This window comes from Medicago sativa, chromosome 1 (genome assembly GCF_051527215.1).
Source record: "Medicago sativa cultivar Bolivia chromosome 1, Bolivia_mono, whole genome shotgun sequence".
Lineage (NCBI taxonomy): Eukaryota > Viridiplantae > Streptophyta > Magnoliopsida > Fabales > Fabaceae > Medicago > Medicago sativa.
In genome coordinates this window covers 30,937,410-30,953,055 of record NC_140749.1, presented here as the reverse complement: position 1 = coordinate 30,953,055, position 15,646 = coordinate 30,937,410, and the positions used below count along the sequence as shown (strand labels likewise).

Below are 15,646 nucleotides of genomic sequence, written 5' to 3'. Positions count from 1 at the left end.
TGTAGATCGTAGTAAAGCTATTTCATAACTAAATCTTTGTTTAAACCACGCTTTTAACTTTGAGAATTTCTAAGTCTTTTTAACTATTTTTCCAAACGTTCAACTTTATTTTATTGTTGTGACAAATGATTTATTTAATTTTTTCGCAACCATGTTAAGATTATTTTATTTTATTTATTTTCCAAGTAATTTTCCTGGAAAGAAAAAAATATATTAGATTAACAATAATTTAATTTTTTAAGGACAACAAATTGCTCTCAATTAATAAATATATATATATATATATATATATATATATATATATATATATGTATGTATATATGTATATGTATATTGATAATAGATTTTCTAACAAAAACAAAACGATATTCACTATTCAAACTGATAGACATCAAATACAAACGTCGCTAAAAAGGTGAATTTGCAAACAAACTCACAACACCCAAGTTAATAGCATACAACGACAAAATGCCTACAAATAATATGATAAAATGTAAGTCACCGAAATACATATCATTCTGGATCTGCAACGTTGACGCCCAAATCATTGATTGAATTTGTAATTGAGTGATGTCGATCTTTAAATAGGAACTAAACAAATAGCGCGACAAAACACGAAATCAAACGCCGCACAAGACGACGAACAACACAACGCCGCACTTAAACGACGAAATCACAAAAAACATAAAAGGAAAACTTGATATATGTGAAAACCACTTATTTAGATTGAAAGAAAATGGAAAAAGATGTAGATGTGTGATTTTAGGTCAAAAAAAGACGTAAAACCACCCCTTCTCGAATCTCGATGAATGAAGGAGAAAGAAGCCTAAAACCATCCCTCCTCGATGGATGAAGGAGAAAGAAAGTTTAGAGAAGTTGAAATTTCTCTCACTAGAAAACTAGGGCAGACTGTTTCCACAATTTTTTATATTTGGGAAATGTTAGACACCCCTATATTGGTTTTTTTTTTTTTTTTGAAGGACACCCCTATATTGTTAATGTGTTAATACCGCTCAAGTTATTTGTGGAAGTTTAGTTTCTTATAAAAGAAAAAAAAGTTAATTGTCGAAGCAAAGCCAACAAATTTTGGTTCACCTGGTCTTTCCAGTCTAGTCAATTGTTTAGTCAATATTCCCTTCCATTTCGTTAGGGTTCCAATGGCAGTGAATCTGACGAAAGGGGCGATAGAAAGAATATTGAGCGAGAATGGCATTGAATGTGATAACGAGTTTAAGCCTGTGCTGCAAGTGACTTACCTGGAACCTCGTTCTCTTTGGCTTTCTGATGGTACGAATCATTGTGTTGGAGTGCTCACATTGTCTCCTAAATTTGAAGCTTTTGTTCGTTCCAGAATGATGCAGAAAGGTTCTGTTGTTAAACTCACTCACTTCCTTGTATTCGAATTTCAAGAGAATCAAAACCACACGTGAGTTTCTTTGTTTTATTTATTTATTTATTTCACAAACTAGTTGAATTGCTCATATCATTTGTTATTTATAACACAGGTTAATTGCTATCCTTGACCTTGATATTCTGCTAGAGACATGTGATATAATCGGACAACCTGTTCCACTACCCAAAAACAACGCTCCTTCGCCACAAAACGTCCAGTTTTCTTACTCGTTTCCTGATTGTAAGATTTTGTGTGCTTTATTTCTCATCCTTGGTTGCACCAACACTTTTGATTGAAGGCTTGTGCCGACACTTATAATTATCCGTGTTTTCTTACTCGCTCTATCTGAATATTCGTTCTCTATCTGCAGTGTTGAAAGAGAGAATGCAAGCAAATCAGACTCAATGGAGGAAACAGAAAGTGCCTATGCATCTGAGTGTTCTGACTCAAGGGGCCATAATGAGAATGTGCAGTCCCGATTTCTCTTGTGATCAAGAGTTTAAGCCGGTGCTGCAAGTCATCCACGCGATAAACAGCCGTATTTATCTGTCTGATGGCACCCATTATACTGTTGGAATCCTATTCAATGATTTCAAATCCCGCATGACATACCCCTATGTTAAACCCACTCACCTCGCCAATTGTGTACTTAAAAACAATTTAAAGTGAGTTTGTTTTTTCTCCTCTCAGTATGTTTATTTATTTTTGTTATTAATGAAATGAAAGATTCAATGATCGTTAGTCTTCAACTATGTTTTGTTGAAAAAGGCAAACTAGCTCACTGAAATTGGCAACGGGGTTAATCGAATCTGAGATCTTGATAGAGTCTAGAACTATGTTAGGTGTGGGTTTCTGGATTTTTTTCTTTCACAAAACAAAATTGCGTCTTTTTCATAATTTTTTAATTAAAATTATGAACAAACTAGTTGAATTGTTCATTTGATTGTCTTATTTGTTATTGCAAACAGGATTATTGTCATCATTGGCCTTGAATTTCTACGGGAACATTGTAATCCGCTTGGAGAACCTGTCCCACTACTCGAAAATGCTCCTACGCCACCAAAGCTGTCTGACCTCCGGTTTGCTTACTGGCTTCCTGACTGTAAGATTTAGTGTGCTTTATTCCCTCCCTATCCTTTTATTTTCTTTCTTTCTTTCCATTCTTCAAGTTTTAGGTTCAAATCTTTGCTCTCTATCTGCAGTGCCTGAAGATAGAATGCCTGTGAATCTGACTCAAGGGGCGATAGAGAGAATGAGCACCCAAGATTTCTCTTGTGATAACGAGGAGTTTCAGCCCGAGCTGCAGGTTATAGGCTTGGAAAACTCCCGTATTTGGCTGTCTGATGGCACCCATTATAATGTTGGACAGGTTGCAGATAGGCTCTACTGTTAAACTCACGCACTTCGGCGTTTGTGCAGCTGAAAACTACAAGTGAGATTGTTTTGTCTTTCTGTCTGTATGTTTATTTTAGTCAATGAAAAGTAAGATGAAATGATTATTAGTTTTCAACCATGTTAAGGTTGAGATTTCTTGATTTTATTTATTTTTTAACATTCTCAACAAACTAGTTGAATTGCTCATTTCATTGTCTGATTTGTTCTTATAAACAGGATTATTATCATCATTGATCTTGATGTTCTGTGGAACAAATGTAACCTCATCGGAGAACCTTTCCCACTACACAAAAATGCTCCTTCACCGCCAAATGTGGCTGACATCTAGTTTTCTGACTGTAAGGTTTAGTATGCTTTATTCCCCCTCCTATCGTACCCTATTTTTTCATTTTTCCATTCACCAAATGATCTTATTGATTATAGTGGAAATGAGTGTAAGGAAATCAAATACAAATTACAGAGCTTTAGCTCCTCAGTTGAGAGAAAACTATTCTCTCTACTGCCTACCACAACGGTTCTAACAGAATGGTCACTGCATGAATGTGCCAAATCTCATGCTCAGTATCTTTATTAGAAAATTCGAATGAATGTCATATAAAAACCTGCAGCACTAATTTTCTCTTCTTTTTGGAAAGTTGTCAAAGAGAGATTATTACTCTTTAATGGACCAATCCTACTGCTGTACATTATAGCTGATACCACATACGCGCGTGGAGATCCTCTCTATTTTACAAGTGAATGTTGCGTTAATCACATTATTGTTTTTAGTTTGTTATGAATTTTGTTACAAGTTTGTTAGAGATTAGCAAATAGAGTTAGGGTTTGTTACATAGCTTGTGCTTCAAGCAACCTAACTAGATATTGTATATAAGCTAAACTCTTGTACATTTGTTCATATCTCAATAATACAATTTCACATTCTCGATTTCTTATCATCTATTCTTTCTTCTCATTCTCTCTAATCCACAAACTTCGCAAAACCAGAAAACCCTAGAACATTGCTTGTGTAACAAGATTCTAAGCTGCACTATCAGGATATGCCATGATTTTATGTACACTATTTTAATTTTGCAACATTTGATTGGTTAATTCTTACTGCAGATATGCAGTAAAAAACTTTGTAGTGGCCAATAGCTCTGTATATCAAGAGACAGATTCAGAAGCAACAATCGTGCAACTTAGCTTTGGGGATCGATCGCTTTGGAGCTGGTTCTTGACATGGTGATGTGGTTATTGGGAATTTGATTATGCTCAATCTGTATTTCATTTCATTCCAATTGAATCTATTGGTCTATTTTTTTATGTCACATGCTTGGATGATAATTTTTTTATTTGTTGAAGAATTGGGGAATCATTTTGATATTAAGCGATGTCATATTTTTTCTTGTCAATTGGTACATAGAGGTTGTTCCAAGTCCTTATAAAATGGCTTTGTGTTTTAGTTGTTGGCCGCAAAAAAAAAAAAAAAAAAAAAAGAAAAAACAACTTAAAATTTTTGACACTGGATGAGTGTTTGGTAAAAAATAACAGATAGTAGATGAGCTTATAACCGATGATGATTTATAAGCTAACTTGCAGTGGATGACTTATAATTAGTTTATAACTACTAGTCGATAAGCTAATTGATTGAATTTATAGTATATGGTAAAATTAACGGTTGAGTTAGATTATAATATGAAATTACATAAAAAATGTGTATTTAATTAATTTTTTTTTTCAATTAAGATTGCAAGGGTAAAATTGAGATAAAGTGATAAGTTATAAGCTGCTTTAATAATCTTATAAAAAAGAAGTCATAAGTTATAAGTTTAAAACTTCTATAATCATCTTATCAAAAAAAAAAGTTGCAAGCTCATAAAAATAAGCTATTAGCATTCGAGAACATGCCAGTTATCGAACACGTCTTTTTTAGTTGTACAAACTTATATATATATATATATATATATATATATATATATATATATATATATATATATATATATGACATACCAAATGAGAGGACTCTTTATTATTGGAGGATGAGAGGGTTAAATATCAACCGTTCGATTTAATCAAACGGTTATAGTTATATGTCTTTTCTGTGCTTATCTTTTTCTACATTCTCTCCCTTTCTTGTATCCCATGGTGCTTCTATCTTTATGCTTCGTCCAATTCTTTAAAATTCCATCCCTCTTCACATATGAATCACCCAACCTTATATTTAGGGCAATTAATTCACCATAGAATCCAACTAATTTTCTTGTACGAATCTTTCCTTTTACTTTTTATTTTGCAATTGTTTGATTTTGTCCCAAATTAATTCATCATTAAAGGAATTATGGCGAGATTCAAAAGTTTTGCGGAGTTTCATAGTTAAAAGATTCTATAAGAGTCCTATTGAACTCTCACCCTCCTCCTCAGGGTTCGAACTACCTGGAGCATTCCCCGGCTCCGTGAACTCTTGGCTTGGACGACCCTCGTCAGTGGTAGAGTCAGGAATTTTATCGAGTCGGGCAAAACTTTGACCGCAAATTCACATGTGACATAATATATAAATAGTCATAGGTCGAAATAAAATAGGCTCGTTATTTTGTCGATAAAAGTACAATTTGAAATAAGAGAGATGAAACATAATCTGTCAATAGTGTGCTAAATAAAATTAGGAGGTAAATGCCCTTTCCGAGACTTCTTTGCGGCGAATGTTCGAATAATATCAACATCATCAAGTGACTTGAATATCTCCCGCTCGGTGTAACATATCATCAAGTAACTTGATATTATGTCTTTTTGTCTAATAAGCTATTTTGAATAGTGATTCAAATTTTGTTACCATAAATTAAATGAGCAATGAGTAAATATAAATTTTAATTTCTGTGAGTATTGAATATTGGTTTAGGTAAATGGTATAATAGTTCATGGTTAGGGAGAATTATTCTAGTTAAGTCACTTTAAAAATTTATTCTAAAAATTGATTATAGTAATCAATTTCAAATTCCAATGATATTGATTATATTATTTTATTATATTGATTAAACTAATTTTAGTGGTAATTTTATGAATTATTCATTTTTAGAATTTATAGTAGAATAGAAACTATAAAAAATAAAATAAAATAATGACAACTTTTAGTGACAGGCACAACCGTAGGTAGAGGTCCATAATGTTTTTAAAATAGTCTCCTTATAGAATTACCTACGTTTTGTCCGTAGGTAAAGGTGGAAAGCATGCAGTGACAACCATTTGGCAATGATAGACAAATTTAGCTACATAAATTTGCCCTATAGTGATGGATTTTGGTTGTCACTACAAATCAAATTTCTTGTAAGCGATACAAAGAAAGTATGGGCAGTGGCCAGTGGCGGATCTTGAAATTTTTTGATGGGGGTGCCAAATATAGTTTTAAAAAAATAACAAGTTTATGGACTGGTGCAGTGGTTTACTTTCTTTAATCTATCACTGAGAACAGCGGTTTTTGAATAAAATGTCATTTATATAATTGAAAATATAAAAAAAAATGTGGGTACCAAGGATCAAACTCACACCCTTTTTGCTCTATAGTGATGGATTTTGGTTGTCACTACAAATCAAATTTCTTGTAAGCGATACAAAGAAAGTATGGGCAGTGGCCAGTGGCGGATCTTGAAATTTTTTGATGGGGGTGCCAAATATAGTTTTAAAAAAATAACAAGTTTATGGACTGGTGCAGTGGTTTACTTTCTTTAATCTATCACTGAGAACAGCGGTTTTTGAATAAAATGTCATTTGTATAATTGAAAATATAAAAAAAAAATGAGGGTACCAAGGATCAAACTCACACCCTTTGAGAGTTTGGGAGCGCATCAATCCACTGCGACACCAATGTTACATTTATAATAATATGCATAATATGATAATTATAGACCCCCGCGGTGCCCTTTCTTTATTCGGGAAGACTCCTAAATAAGTCCACTTTGCTTTCTTTTTCCTAAGACTTGTTGTAATGTAATGAACTAATGTATGTAGTTGTTTAGTTGTATTAAACAATCTTTTAAATTAAAAAATTATATATATATATTAAAGTTAATATTTGTTAATCTTAAAATAAATGATGTAATATATATGTTAAATATTCAATTTTTTAATTTAAAAAAATTAAATTAATGTATATCGTAGAAGTGGGAGGATCAATGAGACTCCTCTCCAAAGTACAAGGCTCTTGAAATCTAATTTGGAAGCTCAAAATTTCCTTAGAGGTAAAAAAAACTTTGTGACGAATATGTAGGAATTTTTTACCAACTCGTGTACGCCTAAAAGATAAAGGATTCATATGTCTTATGAATTGTACACTACGTACGGTGGACAATGAGGGGACACTTTATTTACTTTTTCAATGTCCAAGTAGCTTAAATGTTTGGAGCATGCTTCCTTTCTTTTCTTCCATGTCTATTTTGCTACAAGATATGGAAAAGACAAATATTATCTTTAAAAAGATTTATCTAAGGAAGGTGCGACTTTATTTTGTTGTGCGTCGTGGAGTATCTAGAAAGAAAGAAACAACAAAGTGTAAAACAAGTTAATCGATGCTCAATATTTTGTTATTGAGAGAGCAAAAGCCATGCTTCATGGTTGGCAAGATGCTTGTAGGATTTGTAATACAATTTGTGCACAGCGTAACGAATGAAATGTGAAATGGATCAAACCATATGATGGAAGATTTAAGTGCAATATTGATGTTTCTTTCTCCGCATTCTAATAGAGTGGGAATACCAGTTTTTATAACGGTTGATACTTACATTTTTGTTTTGGCAAAAACTGAATGGTTTATTCTAGTTTGTTAGGTACATGTTGGCAAAACTCTTGGATTATTATCAACTTTAGAATGGGTTCATCAATGACATTTGAGATCTATCGATTTTGAGCTTGATGCCTAAAAAAGTGGTGGATAGTTTTTTATCTGCACATCAACATGTTACAGAGTTTGGAATGATTATTCATAATTGTAAAACTATCTTTGATCAATATTATGTCAACTCTAGTGTTGAGTTTATGAGGAGACAATCAAATTCAAATGAAGCAGCCCATAGATTAGCTAAGGATGTCACATTCTCGGCTGGTTTTTAGATTTTTGTAAAAATATAGATTGTATTGAACACATTTTAAGTAAGAAATACTAAACTCCTCGCTTTATAGAAAAAATGAGACCCCTCTCCTCTAAAAAAAACAAAATGAGACCTTACTCTTGTGACAATTCCAGCATATCTGATGTGGCGTTCTTGATCGAATTTCTCTCACGTTCAATTTCAACTCTCCAAAGAATGAAGCAACAACAATTCCTTCAAAAAAAAGTCTTTTTTTTTTTGTGATCATTTATTTTTGGTGAATATCAACAACGGTTCTTGTGATTAAATTTGATTCAGATTTCAGAACTAGATTATATTTGATTTTAAAATATAAATTAGAGTTATGATTTGATTAAATTTCATTTTATTGCTGTTAAAAAAAATTGATTTTATTCAAACTTGTAATTAAGATTTAATTTTTTTTATTCATGTCATAGCAAAAAATATATATTTTTCATATCTTTACGGAAATCTTTTGGGTCAATGAAAAATGAGATATCTCTATATATATTACATACCCTTACTTCTAAATTAGGGTTATGATTAGATATAATTTTATTTTAAGGCCATTCAAAAAAGTATATATGATACAAACTCTTTTTTTGACGAAAAAATTATACAAACTTGAAATAAAGATTTAATTTTTTATTAGTATCAGAACAAAAAATATTTAATTTTCGTATCTTTAAGGAAATCTTTTGGGCCAGTGTAAATTGATTAATCAAGATATCTCTATATCTCTATATATATTGCATACAATTACTTCTAAAGATCACAATATAGATTTTCCATGAACTGTTCAGTATAATTTGAAGCGAGAATACTCTTCTTCAAGCTTATCGACTTTACGATTCCAAAATTTCTTATTTTGTAACATTAATGGTCCTCAACTCTTCTTCCAATAAAGTTATCGCACCCAATGATAATGAACTTCTACAACAATTCCTCTACAACAAAATTCATAACAAACCTATGCCCAATCATATCACCATTCTTGAATACGATTTGTTCGGCACCGCAAAGAATCCATGGGAGATTTGGGAAGAGTTCGGAACTTCCTACTCGTATCGTGGAAAAGACCTATACTTCTTTACAACCTTGAAGAAGAAATCTGCCACTAGCTCACGCGTAGTTCGCACTATTGGACTTGGTAGATGGGAAGGTGAAGATGCTGGGAAAAATATATTCGCCAAAGACAAGAACCAAATCCTCGGCATGAAAAAACGTTTTCGCTTTGAGAAGAGTGACACTTCCCAAGATGGTGGATGGATCTTGCATGAATATAGCCTCCACAATTCTTTGATAAGCAATCCTTTGGTAAGCCCTAGGTTCAAATATCTGTAGCGTTTGATTCTTAGCCCTAGTTATTTGGTGCATGATTTGATTTTGTATCTTGTTTTTTTGCAGGCCAATAATTATGTTCTATGCAGATTTAGAAAGAATTGCACTCACTTACCTGTAACCAAAAATATTGTTGCACAAGATAAACCAAGAAAGACAGTCGTTCCTGAACCTGCCGCAGTCACTGTACCTGTAAGTTACTACTTTTATTAAATCTTTAATTACCAAAAGATTTGATGGTTTTAGTTGATTCTTTATGATATTGATATTGTTGTTTTTCCGGTAAAAAGATTAGATTTTATGTCTTCTTTCTAACTTCTGTCCATCCAAAAGGATTAGATAATGTGCGGATTATGAACTGTGCTAGGGTTTGTTTTACTTTTAACCTTTATCCATTCTATCCATTCAAAATATTTCTTTGGAAAATTTTCACATAAGCTTTGATTGATTTGATCATAAACCAAATCAATTTCCTATTTTAATGATTTGCTAATCATTGAAGTATTTTTTTTAAGGGAATCATTTAACTACTTAACATTGTTCTTTTTCATTCTGGATTTGTAGGGCAAGAGAAAATATATAATTTATGAAGAACCAACAAAGGAATCAAAAGCTACTGTTGTTATTACAAAATCTCATCGTAAGGAAAAAGAAAAATACGTGGAATGTCCAAAAGAGACTATTGTTCTTGCACTCGAAGCACCGACCAAATCTGTACGTGCTACATATATTTACATTTGTTAATTATTGTTTTTTAAAGTATTTTTATTTTGTTGTTGTATATTATTTATTAACAATTGATCGTATGTAATACATATTTGTAGAGATACTCTATTTGACAAATATACAATGATTTAACAATCGAAGGATAACATTTAATTTGAAGAATAAAAAATAAAATTCACCAATTTTATTGAGATGAAAACATGTGAATCCTTTCTATTAAAAAAAAAAATGAATCCTTAACCTTTTTCATGTTCAAGAAGTTAAAAACAAATAATCTCGATCTTAACATTTTATTTTAGGTTAAACAATTTTTTATAATAAATTATGAAATTAGAGTAAATCAGAGCAAATCACTTCACATTTTAATTGTGCTGATAATTCAATCCCTTATTATTGTGCTCTTTCATTCTCATATTGTAGCAGAACAATAATGGTTTGTTGGGGGAAGATATTGACCAAAATCCAAATAATCAACTTAACAATGGAAAAAACAAGATTGAAGATGATGGTGATTCCCTTACAAGCAAAGAAGTAGATGGCGATGAAGATGATGATGCTAGTATGTCTTGGCCTGAGTTGTTTTCATTGCAGCTGAGAAAAATGAATGAAGGATGCTTGATCGAAGAGGAAGATCTTCCAATGATTTCCAATCAGTTTTATAAGGACTTATTGTCGGAAAATATTAATATAAATTAAATAATAGCAAATATTGCTAATTAGCTCTAGTAGTATATGGTTGATCAATTGTTTCTTTCTAAATTTTACATTATTCATTTATTTTTCCTCTGGTTGTGAATAGTCTAAATTGCAAAAAATGGAAACTATTGTTTCTAGAAAAAATTCCTATACAAATTGAGAGTTTCACAAACTGTATATCAACCATTAATTAATCCATATCGTGCAAGAGGGTAGATCATTTTTTACCTTTGCTTAAAGATCAGACTATCACTCAAGCACAGATAAATCGCTTGTATTGACACATTGTTGCGCACAAGATAGGATTATGCATTTAAATCTAACAGTTACTTGCTTGAGAAAAAGAGCAAACAAGATAATTTCTACTGTACACATAAGAGACTTTACATTTAGTGGTCATCTTCATTGACCAAGATAACCAGATGCCCTAGAGTTGTTGTGCATTATGAATGCCATTATCCAATATAACCAAATCAAAGAACATATTGAATTTGTAAGGGTTCATGAATGGGGAGGAGCTAAGGGTGAAAATTGTTACAAATAAAATGCTTAACATGAAGAATCTAACAACCAGGCGCATGATGTTCTGAATAAAAACTCAAATTTAGTCTTCCAAAGGTACATCGGCACATCAAGTTGGCCCTCAAAGATTTTGGACATCACTTTGATGAACATTGTCGAAAACAAACATCAGTTTTGTCCCGTTATATCAGATATCTTCGGAGATAAATCAATCAATTTGACTTGGATATAACTGATATTCAAATCATTGAAAGCTAGATTAATGTCTCGTGCATCTTTGGAGGATTAATTTTGATTTACCGCCCTTAATTTTTTAACAAGCCAGTCCAAGGATCAAGTTGTCTACGCCAAGGTTTTAGGCCTCAAAATTGTAGATAAAACAAAATGCTTGGAAAAAAAATTCAATTTAGTTAAAAATATATAATATAACATTTAGTAATCGATGTTGCTTAGCTTCATTGGTTAAAACGAGACTTTGTGTCTTCCACGACTAAGTTCAAACTTATTTTATTTTAAAAGGCCTAACTATAAAATTTGTTGGTAAATTTCTTTTTAGGCACCTAGGATTACTCACAAGCACCTTGAACATCCAAAAGTACCTCTAACGGTAGTTAACTATTGTTTGTTGCTGAACGGCAATTAACTTCCGTTCTCTTGTAAAGAGAGATTTAGTTACTTCACCCCAACGCAAAGAGGGATTAAGTTCAGAAACGATAATGATCATATCTAGTTTTGATCATAGTTGAACAAGATGTTGAACTGCACATATCCAACCAATCTTGATTGCAAATAGATCTGTCTAGTCTTCTTTCACTGTGTCTGCTCCACTTTCCCACATTTGTCTAAGTGAATTTTGCACCTCTTGTTTTCAAATAAAGCAAATCAAAGTTGTCTATCCATGTCTGAAAGTTAATCATAGGTGGCCTAGCTAGAGAGTGTCTACCTTGGTGCTCTTAAGCCACCAAGATATTGAAGTCACCAATAAAGTTCCAAGGGGAAAGAATACTGAGTTTGAAGATTACCTAAAACATGCCAAAGTTGCTTTATGTAGTTGCTCTTTTAATTTCTTAGTTGGGGTTAATAAGCTTTACCCCCTGTAATATAGGTCACTTTTGGTTTTCCCTCTGTAAAATTTTTTTGTCGAATTTCGTCCTTGTAAATTTTTTTTTTGTTTTCGAATACCCCCCTTCCCTAGGCTAGCTGACTGTGCATTTTCGCTGATGTGGCACGCTGACTCACCTTTTTCTAATGATGTGGCGCGCTGACAGTATTATTATTTTTATTTTTTATTTTTTTATTGTGTACACGTGACATTTGTGATTTTTTTAAAAAAAAATTCATAGAAAATTTTTGAAAAAACGAAAAAAATTAATAAAAATGTGAAAATATAAAAAAAAACTGAAAAAATACCGGAAAAATTAATAAAAAATAAAAAATATCAGGTAAAATGAAAAATAATGAAAAAATTCTAGAAAGATTAATAAAAAAAATCTGGAAAAATTTTAAAAAATTATAGAAAAGATTAATATATATCGAAATTTTCGAAAAAATTATAAAAAAAATCTGAATTAAGTTCCTGAAAAAAATCTAAACTTTTATTTTTTGTATTAAAAATAAAAAAACAAACTTTTCAATTTCGAAAGAAAAATTTGAACTTTTTTTAAAAAACTATGAAATATATTTTCTTTTTATTTAAAAAATATTCGAAATATTTTAAATTCCTGAATTTTTCTTTTCTTTTTATAAAAATTCTTATAAAAAATAACACTTCTTATAAAAATTTTAGGAACTTAAACTATTTCGAAATTTTTTAAACTAATAAGAAAATATATTTTGAAATTTTTTAAAAAAGGTTTATATTTTTTTCAGGAACTTAATCTTTTTTAGAATTTTTCAGGAACTTAATTAATAATTTTTTTATAATGTTTTCGAAATTTTTGATATATATTAATCTTTTCCAGAATTTTTTTAAATTTTTCCAGATTTTTTTATTAATTTTTCGAGAATTTTTTCAATATTTTTCATTTTACCTGATTTTAAATTTTTTTTAATCATTTTTATTAATTTTTTAAATTTTTCCGGTATTTTTTCATATTTTCTTCATTTTTTTTAATTTTCTAAGAATTTTTTTATTTTTTTTAAAAAAAGCACAAATGCCACGTATTCACAATAAAAATAATAATACAATCAGCGTGCACCACGTCATCATAAAAAGGCGAGTCAGCGTGCCACATCAGCGAAAATGCACAGTCAGCTGGCCTAGGGGGTATTCCAAAACAAAAAAAATTTACAAGGACGAAATCTGACAAAAAAAATTTATAGGAGGAAAACCAAAAGTGACTTATATTACAGGGGGTAAAGGCCTATTAACCCTTCTTAGTTTAAGTTTTGATGACTTTTGTTAGGTTGATGTTTTGTGTTGTTTGTTCATAAGTAATTGCTTAGTTATGTTAAAGCACCCTAGTTAATCTCATTCTCGAAATCGTCTACGATAATGTCTTATGTGTCCTTGCATTGATATTAAGTTTAGGTGATCCTTACTATCCAAGTTTTCTCTAGATTTTACGTTTCAAAAATATTGATTCGATTCAAAAAATTTCCTTGCAACATTTGAATCAATTCATTGTTTGCCTCGTTTGTTTGGTTTAAATGTTTTAAATCGATTCAATTTGCTTTTGAATAAATTCATTCAGTCTCTCGGTTATCTGCATCTTGGTTATTGAATTGTATCAATGTTCTTTAGATGGTATCATATATTCATCTTCTCGAAACCTTGAATCGATTCAAATCTATGTCTATTAAATTTGAATTGATTTAAATATATGTCTATGTAACTTTCAATTGATTCAAAATTCTTGACATTCGATGTCAATCTTCATATCAGTCAGATTTCCATTTTTACACTATAGGATCGATTCACATATATCATGATACGATTCAAGTTTGTTTTTCTAGTGTTATTTTGAGGCAAGCTTGTTCTTTTCTCTCACACCTATATATACCATCACCCACTCATTTTCTCACTTATAGAATCAATTTCCAAAAACAACCTCTCTCTTTCTACAAACTTCTTCAGATTATACACTTTTTCTGAGAACTCTTGTAGACTTTGAGATCTAGATTGCTAGGGTGTCGTAGGACAATTATAAGTTTGGTTTGTTTCAAGGATCTTGGCAGGGCATTAAGGATCTAAAGGAAAAGTGGATACTTTTCACCTACAAAGGTAATTATGGGGGTTGTTTCTCAAACATTCAAGGTTCATGGGATCAAAGCAAAGACATGGCAAATAAGGTTTCTCGGAGTAGAAGATCGAAGGATTTCATGCAATTTTGAGATTCGAAGACCTTGTGGATTTTTTAATTTCAAGAGAGCTTGAAGATTGAATTCTTTGTCTGATTGCTTAGCATAGAAGATTAGGAATGAAGGAACCTTTGTAATCATAATCTTGTAAACATTCTCAACATCATAATGGAAGCCCGTAGAAGAGGAGTTGTCTTCTACGAAGAGAACATGTACCAGCGAGGACGAAAAGAGCAAACATTTATAAATTCGGTGTTCTTCTTTCTTTTATCTATTTAATTTCTGCAATTTACTTTGATATATAATGCTTATTGATTAAATTAGTTACCATATGATTATGACCGATTATTTTGCATAAACTTTATCTCAATTGATCATTGATTAAGATCAATACACATTCAATTCAATCACATTACATCTTGTAAATTAACTTTTCAATAATCATTTTCATATATCAAAGTTATCAATCTCTTGTGTAGTGATTTTCGGTTTAACATTAGGTTTGGTTTGAAATTGTGATTTTATCTTTGTGTGTGCTTAGCATAAAAGATTAGGAATCGAAGGAATCTTTATAATCATACCCTTGTAAACATTTTCAACATCATAGTGGAAGCCCATATAAGAGGCGTTTTCTTCTACGAAGAGATAACGTACCCTTAACGAGGAGGAAAACGGGGAACATATATAAATATGATGTTCTTCTTTCCCTTATCCTTTTAATTTCAGCAATTTACTTATGATATACGATGTTTATTGATTAGATTAGTTACCATATGATTGTGATTGACTAGTTTGTATAAACCTATCTCACTTGATCATTGATTGAGATCAATACACATTCAATTTAATCATATTACATCTTGGAATATAACTTGTCAATAATCCTTTTAATATATCAAAGTTGTTAATCTTTTGTGTAGTGATTTTCTGTTTATCATTAGGTTTGGTTTGAAATAGTCATAGGTTTTGTGCAATGTAAAATGTATTCACTTTTGATTGATTATGCTACAATTCATATTTGAATATCTCATTCAAAATTGAATTGTTGTTCCCACGTTGTATACCTTTTATCATTAGTATTGTGGGCACGAATTCAAGTATTCATACGTTTTTCAAAAGAGAATTTCAAAATCACGTTTTCGTAAACCTTTTAATCGGAACAAGATATTCACCCCCCCCTAGCTTCCTCTTATTA

The 15,646-nt window shown here is 31.1% G+C and overlaps 1 protein-coding gene across 1 annotated transcript; it reads left to right on the top strand.

Annotated features, from left to right (window-relative positions):
• Positions 1-8,745: 8,745 nt before the first annotated feature.
• LOC146954232 (uncharacterized) lies at positions 8,746-10,629 on the top strand. The gene is made up of 4 exons (XM_085715354.1): positions 8,746-9,183; positions 9,274-9,399; positions 9,772-9,921; positions 10,354-10,629. The coding sequence occupies exons 1-4, from the start codon at positions 8,746-8,748 to the stop codon at positions 10,627-10,629; spliced, it is 990 nt and encodes a 329-aa protein (XP_085571480.1).
• The last annotated feature ends 5,017 nt before the right edge of the window (positions 10,630-15,646 follow it).